This window comes from Gadus macrocephalus, chromosome 14, assembly GCF_031168955.1.
Source record: "Gadus macrocephalus chromosome 14, ASM3116895v1".
Taxonomy (NCBI): Eukaryota; Metazoa; Chordata; class Actinopteri; order Gadiformes; family Gadidae; genus Gadus; species Gadus macrocephalus.
In genome coordinates this window covers 2,901,473-2,908,972 of record NC_082395.1, presented here as the reverse complement: position 1 = coordinate 2,908,972, position 7,500 = coordinate 2,901,473, and the positions used below count along the sequence as shown (strand labels likewise).

General features: G+C 42.2%; 2 protein-coding genes across 2 annotated transcripts in view; both read left to right on the top strand.

Moving 5' to 3' along the window:
- The first annotated feature begins 1,829 nt into the window (after nt 1-1,829).
- htatip2 (HIV-1 Tat interactive protein 2) lies at nt 1,830-6,748 on the top strand. The gene is made up of 6 exons (XM_060071352.1): nt 1,830-2,019; nt 2,599-2,788; nt 2,905-3,012; nt 3,649-3,786; nt 4,921-4,982; nt 5,838-6,748. Exons 1-6 carry the CDS (start codon nt 1,904-1,906, stop codon nt 6,049-6,051), a joined length of 828 nt encoding a protein of 275 aa, XP_059927335.1. The 5' UTR covers nt 1,830-1,903; the 3' UTR covers nt 6,052-6,748.
- Nucleotides 6,749-7,361: 613 nt separating this feature from the next.
- Nucleotides 7,362-7,500, top strand: part of LOC132472383 (uncharacterized) — a 7,114-nt gene continuing 6,975 nt past the window's right edge. Inside the window, exon 1 of the mRNA XM_060071988.1 lies at nt 7,362-7,376. Within this exon, the coding sequence (XP_059927971.1) occupies nt 7,362-7,376 (15 nt within the window). The remainder of the gene's footprint in view (nt 7,377-7,500) is intronic.

Here is a 7,500-nt window from a genome sequence, read left to right as displayed (position 1 = left end):
TGTGTGTGTGTGTGTGTGTGTGTGTGTGTGTGTGTGTGTGTGTGTGTGTGTGTGTGTGTGTGTGTGTGTGTGTGTGCGCGTGTGTAGCAGTGTGCTGTTTTTTTTTTGCCAGAGAGAACAAAAGAGAGACTGTAGGAGATCACCACTTTAATATAATGAGTTTATAGAGTGAGTTAATCAACTAGTATATGAACTACAACAATACAAACAGCTAAACCAAAAATAGATGTGTGAATACATGGTTAGAAAGGGAGATTTTTTTATGCATATAAATGAGCAATAAATAGAAAGCAAAAAAAACAACAACACTTCCAGTCTTTCGTCTTTCGTCTTCCTCTTTGGGATTAGTCGACACTATAAAATATATAATTGTAACCCGCTGACCCCACTGACCCCCTTCGTACAAGGGGGGGACCTTTATCATTACACTCTCTCCAGCAGCCGAGAGGGAAGTCTCACTCAGAGGCGATGGTAAACACCATCCAGACGGAGCGCTGGAGTTTACCATCCAGTTCAGACTATGGAACTCCTTAAGAATGGGGCCATTATCTCCCCTTGAACTCCCAACGCATCCATCACCGGCATCAATGGTTCAACAATGCTATAAACCGCCACAACCTTGCTTTAATATCATATCATTTAGGCGAGAACCCTGCACCTGACATCTGAGCTGTGGAAGTATCTGTGTCTATCCCAGCCTTAACAGGAGTGATCAGAAGCTCTCGCTCAGGCAGATTTGCTACTTAAGCTGAGAGCAGGATAATAAATGGAAAGAGCACTCCTATCTTTGAGGAATCAGAGCTGGTGACTTTTAGCTGAAGCTGTCCGTCCCATCGTGTCTTTGGTTGATACGGTTGGTGTACAACAAACTTGTACACCAAGTGTACAAGTACACCAAGTGAGTTGTATTGAAATGCAGCCTAGATCTAGAACATAGATCTATGAAAATTATTATTATTATTTTTCATGAAAATAATTATTGTTAGAAAATGTATTTAATAAACAATAATAAAAACACATAAATACACATAGGAGGCTGATTATAGCTGATAATACGGACCCATCATAGGCTCAACCAGTATACATCACGGGTGCAATCAGTTTTTCTTTATATTGAAGTAGCGCTCTCTTGTGGCCGCAGGTGGTAACAGCAGGGTCTAAAAACAATAATCAAGTAAATATGATTCAAAATATAATTTATAGCTATTAAATATTTCCAAAAATATAGTATAATCTCCATGCTAATTAAAAATATGCGACAAAATTGTTTTAGTGACATAATTAAATCCCTGGGCTGGCTTAGATTCCCAACAGCGCTGACAGCGGGAGCGCGCATGTTGGTGGTTGTCTTTATTTTACTCAGGCTCGTCCACGGGGTGATTCAAATAGCCCGCAGCGGACCATTTAACTCATTGTCTGAGACGTCCATCTGGACCGAATAAATTAATATATTCATCCAGTCAGAAGATAATAATCTTGCAGAAAATCTTAAAGTCTGTCCAATAAAAAGCCCTTAGCTCGGCTTATATTGGGGAGCTGAAAGGGCACCCCTGCACCCAAGAGCTCTCCAATTAAAAGACCTTCACACAAACCTTCTCAATTCAACTTTATTAAATTTTATATGATTAAAAAAATTCTCAACAATATCTCAAAGACTGGCCTTAGATCCCCCTTGGAGTATTTTCTGAAGGCTACTTCTGGGTGTAGTCAGACGTTATTCTGAAATGGTTTACTTTTTAGGTCTACCTCGATTTGCAACAATTGTCAGTGGAGCTGACGTCACATCGAAACAGACGAAGCCTACTCGCGTGAGATTAAATTCTATCGCGAGAGCTCGTATGGACACTCAAAAGATAGAGGTAAACGAGAATCCAGGAAGTGGTAAAGCTGTTCACAGGAGGTTATGAAATTACTAATGAGCATCCTAGGAAAAGCGACAGGATATTTGACACTCGTTGTTGTGTTGATCGCTGCGGTTTTACATTACTTGGATTATTCCGACCCAGGGGCATTACCTAGGTAAATATATATATATGGTTTTGTTTGGGGGCTGCCGTCACGCTTGCTGTTTAATCCCATAGATCATGCGGCGAGATATATTTATATGCATTTATTGTGTAGGCCTATATACATCTATATCCACTGAATATATAGGTTATTTAGTGTATAATGTAAAAAATATAATTAAAAAAATATATAGGATACTATATAGATATTAATATATATATTGTGTAGGAATACTTTTTTGTCACCAATGTATCTAATATATCCATTCATAGAATGGCACGGAAAACCTTTCATTTCCATGGTGGCAGTGCCATTATAAGCGTGGTTGTATTAGATACATTGGTGTCTAAAAAAAAGTATTGCTATACATTCTGTATATAGTTCCAGAAGTATTTGCTCTATACGTTACTCAAGTTAACTTTCAACAGGGGGAAAAAGGAAACATAACTAGCCATGTTGGATTTTGAAACTTGCTTTCCCTTCTCTAGAACTTGAATCCATAAACTGTAAAGCCGTTAAACATGTTGTATGGCTATCTCCCAAACATTCAAATATCATTCTGTGGCCATGTCTTGTGTTTGGCAATCACAGCATGGCTGTTAACATGGAGAGCCTGGAGGAGGATTTTAGGCAGCAGAACAAAAGCTGTTTTATCCTGGGAGCCACTGGAGAGACGGGAAGACTGCTTCTCAAAGAGCTGCTGGATCGAAACCTCTTCTCCAAGATCACGCTCATCGGCCGGAGAGAGGTCACCTTCGAGGACAAAGCTTACGAAAAGCTGGTAAGAGAGTCAACTGGTGTCAACGGTTGAAACGCCTGACTTAATTTCACATTGATCTAGGTGTAGCTTGTTCTGAGGGCCCTGGTAGGAAAGCTATCTTTGTTTTGCATCTTAAGATCCAGGAGGTGGTGGACTTTGAGAAGCTGGAGGACCATGCCACCGCCTTCCAGGGTCATGATGTCGGCTACTGCTGCCTGGGAACCACCAAGGCGAAGTCCGGGGCGGTGAGGCGAAATCTAAGTCACTCATCTATCGTAGTTAGCCTTACTAACCCCATATCAACGTGAAATGATAATGCTATTTGGCATAATGAGTGATGGATATTGATCTGAACAGACTTTGAGTATAGGAGGTCTGTTTTGATTCTGGCATTGATCGTGGTTAATGAATGGACATTCATTGACCACACGTTTTGACTGAAGAACCAGCGATTTTCCAGTCTGCAAGAAATGTCAGGAGACGGAGGAATCATTTCACTATAGTGAAATGATATAGTGTTTTTATAGTGTTGAGTGTTTTTTCTTTTATAGACATACATCACTCCTTTTTTCGGGCTACAATAAGGCTTTGATCACATGCTGCACAATCATTCAAAATAATAACCTACTGTCGCACCTAGGTGGCTTAACTGGGCTCCTCCCACACCAGTACACCAGTAGATAATTCAACCTGCCTCGGGCCAGGTGAGGCTGCTTAAGCCAGCCATCAACCCCAGACGCTCCACATCCACTTACTGTTGTGTGGTGCCTCAGCGGTCTGTCTTGACCATGCTGCCCTCCTCTCCCCTTGAGACGACAGGGCGTCGCCGGGACTCAAGGGAAGGTTTCGAGTGCCTAAGCTGGGTGGTTTGTGTATTCCAGGAGGGCTTTGTTCGAGTGGATCACGACTACGTGCTGAAGTCTGCCGAGCTGGCCAAGGCGGGCGGATGCTCTCAGTTCCACCTGGAGTCGTCCAAAGGAGCCGATAAGGGCAGCAGCTTCCTCTATCTCAAAGTCAAGGTAAGGCCTAAAAAAAAAAAAAGTTTGGTTCCTGTTGGTTGTCAGTTGAGGTCATGGGTAGGTAGGGAATTTATTTTATTCTTTTATTTTAATTTTTCCAGCGGCAGCGAATGATAGGTAGGTTGTTTTCATTTAAAAACGAGAGAATGCGCTCATCCTTGTACAGAATGAAGAGGTGCTGAACCAAAACGTAATTATAGTTTGCATCAAAAAGTTTTTTTTTTTTTTTTTTATCAAACTCATAAAATAATTTGGGTCGCACATAAATTGACAGGGTCGGAAACCGGAACCAAACAAACATTTCTTTTAGGCCTAAGCGTGGCTCAAGCTCGATTTGTTGGACTTCAATATTGAAAGACCCCTGTTTGACGACCGGGTGTGGGAGTGGTTAGCCAGCCCTGGAGCATGGTGACATCACAAGTGGGAGTGTCCACCTGGATGTGTTTATAGATAGATAGACAAGCCAACCAGGTTGTACAGTCTACTGGGTAGACTGGTAATCTGATCTAACCCAGTACCCGTTTAGGATTTCACTATGTCACAAGCCAGGGCAGAATTGGAAACGGCTTGTAAGGGCCACTCACACTCGCATCTGGTGGTAAAATAGGGACCCTTTAATAACACTCGTTATGATCATAAGTATTACGTTTACCTCAGTGTGTATCCTATGGGCTTTGAACTGTATGTGAACCACACTGCAACAAATACCTTAATTTAAGATCATATTATTTTGTGAAGTTATTGTTATGTTGTAACCGCCCATCTTTTATTATATGCAAAAGTTGTAGGCATTTTGGGGCCTTATCTATTCCCACCGAATATATAACTATATCACACACACACACACACACACACACACACACACACACACACACACACACACACACACACACACACACACACACACACACACACACACACACACACACACACACACACACACACACACGTGTCCAAGTTAATCGATTTGGTGTGAATGGGTTGGTTTGTTGGGTTGGGACAAAATGTTTTGCACTTGAAAAAAAACAGAAAAATATAGTCTTGTGAAGACTAACCCTTTATTACAGCTCTCCTTACAATAAGTTATGTTGTCAATGTAAACTTGGATCCTGTTTGCTGCTGGTTCTGTTCCAGGGACAAGTGGAGGCAGAAATAGAAGCACTGGGCTTTGATCGACTCTCCATCTACAGACCTGCGTAAGTTCCCCCGAACTGCATGTTCATCTGCTGGTTAAAACATGTACAGCAAGTCCATACTGTTAATGTTGATTCAAGCCTTTAATAAGGAGGCTCTAGATTGTATTGTCCCCAGGATGACTCGTAGCATAGCTTGTGTTTGTTTTTTTAAGTCAAACAGAGTAACCATAGGAACAGCATGTGCTCTGCACCAAAATAAAGAGAAAAAAAAACGAATTAGGATGTGGTCCTTTCATGCTTAAATGTTGAGACTAAAATCACATAATATCAGCCTGTATAACCTGGATGTTCATGAGTGGAGCTAGATCAGATTGCATTAGTTCAGACTGAACGCTGAAGTCATGAGTGCATCGGCTGTTCAACTGTAATGCCAATGTAATGTTCAAACTGTAATTCCCCACATGGGGCATGTTTTGGCTCAATCACAATCCTCATAGCGTTTGCAAAATAAAGAAACAATGCTGAATTGAAGCTCCTCTTGACATCTTTATGAAGTGCTGTGTTAACGGGCATACTTCATCAATATTCATAATGAATACATGTTATCCATCTACATTATATGCATAACATTTATTCATCTAAAATGCTCTATATCACAATTTAAATCACATTAATAATATACATATAATGCTTTTATAGATGTAACATTCACAATACAAGAGTGACTTGCTGTTAATTATTTTCTATTGTTTCCTTGTTTCCTTCCTCCCCCCCTCCCTTCCTTCCTGCCCCCCTCCCTCCCTCCCTCCCCCCCTCCTTTCTTCCTCCCTCCCTCCCTCCCTCCCTCCCTCCCCCCCCCTCCTTTCTTCCTCCCTCCCTCCCTCCCACCCTTCCTCCCTCCCTCCCTCCCTCCAGGGTGCTCTTGGTTGAGAGGCAAGAGAGCCGGCCGGGTGAATGGGTGGCCAGGAAGGTGCTGAGCTCCTGCTCCTTCATGTTTCCCTCCATGTCCGTGCCCATCCAAGCCGTGACGCGGGCCATGGTGTCCAACACGGTCCTCAAGCCTGAGCACCCCACGGAGATCCTGGAGAACAAGGCCATCCAAACCCTGGGAGCCAGCCCCACCAAATGAGGGAGGAGCAGGGAAGCGGAGCAAAACATCCGGGCGGAGTCTGGGTCCCATCTCGGGGCGGATACTCTCATAAGGGGTCGGAGGTCGTTGACTTGGAACTTGGAGGTGTCGGAAGTTGTAGTTCAGCCAAAGAAATGAACATCGAAGCTTGGGAGTTACGTATAATATGCCGAGTGTAGGAGGGGATTTGAGATTTGCACTATATGACCATTTAATACATGTTCTGTTCGCATAGCTCTCGTTGAGGACGTTGGGGAGAGGATTGGTCTTTATGTGGATTGTGGCAGGTTTACTTGTGTTAAAAGATGCATTCATATATTTTAATCTTAATCTGTTCAACTCTTATAATCTAAATAATATTGAACATATGTACATCATGATTGTGCTATACAGAAGAAAGAATACATATATTTATTTTAGAAAAAAAGTAATTCTGAAAATAATGTTTATCTCATTATGGGGAAAGTTGTGAGATTTGGAAAAAAGGAGGTGGTAAAATTTGAACTGTGTAATTAATTGATGCAGCTACCTGTCATGGGTTTGCAACATTCAATCGAATTAAGTATAGAAGGCCAATTGTAAGACTGACAACTATGCATGTCTGAGAAAATGCATGTGATGCCGCTTGGGGAAAATGCCTTAAACTGACCATACCGTTGTGTAAACTACGTCATTAAAATGTGTTGTGATTCTGGGATCTTTGATGTTGATTAATTGCTCTGGCAATATGCATTTTCGTCAGTCTTGCTTGAACATGCGTACAGCAGCACACAGTCTACTAGCATGGTTGGTAGCTTGACTGCAAATGGTTGCAGCCATAGTCTCAATTGACAATATTTTTTATGAAATAGTTTTGTGCATGTTCAGTATGTTCCATATGAAATTAAAATCAAACAATTGAGGGGAATTCTTCAGAAGTATATATTTCTGTTTCCTCAGTCTATTTATCAATCCGTCGCATCAGACTTGAAACTGAAGCGGTGCTTTAGTGACATCCAGCGGTCATTGTGTGTTATTACACCTCACGCCGGTGGCTCCTCCTGACGTAAGCGGACGTCACCCGGAAACGCGTCCTTCGAAACCAGGAGGCAACATGGCAGAGCACAGAGACCCACGTGAGTGATGTCAATAGAAAAGACAACAAACGAACCGCATCACCTCGTTTCAATAAGATGCTCTTTCTGACTTAACGGCATGTTTTTATACCTAAAGCGTGTATCATTGTTATAACTTGCGAGGCGAAAGTCCCCTTATCTTAGCGTCTGCGTCTGGTACTAAACAGTGGGTACCAAACACAGTACCCACTGAGGATGGTACTGTGTCTGGTACCCACCTCAGTGGGTACTCTGTCTGGTACTCACCTCAGTAGTTACTGAGCTCAGTGGGCACTGTGTCTTGTACTATCCTAATGGGTATTACTGTGTCTGGTACTAACCTGATACTGGATGT

Excerpts from the sequence above, each read along its gene's own strand:
- htatip2 (XM_060071352.1), top strand. The coding sequence starts at position 1,904 with ATGAAATTACTAATGAGCATCCTAGGAAAAGCGACAGGATATTTGACA. Across the intron at positions 2,020-2,598 it reads GACCCAGGGGCATTACCTAG|CATGGCTGTTAACATGGAGA; the intron begins GTAAATATATAT and ends TGGCAATCACAG. Across the intron at positions 2,789-2,904 it reads ACAAAGCTTACGAAAAGCTG|ATCCAGGAGGTGGTGGACTT; the intron begins GTAAGAGAGTCA and ends TTGCATCTTAAG.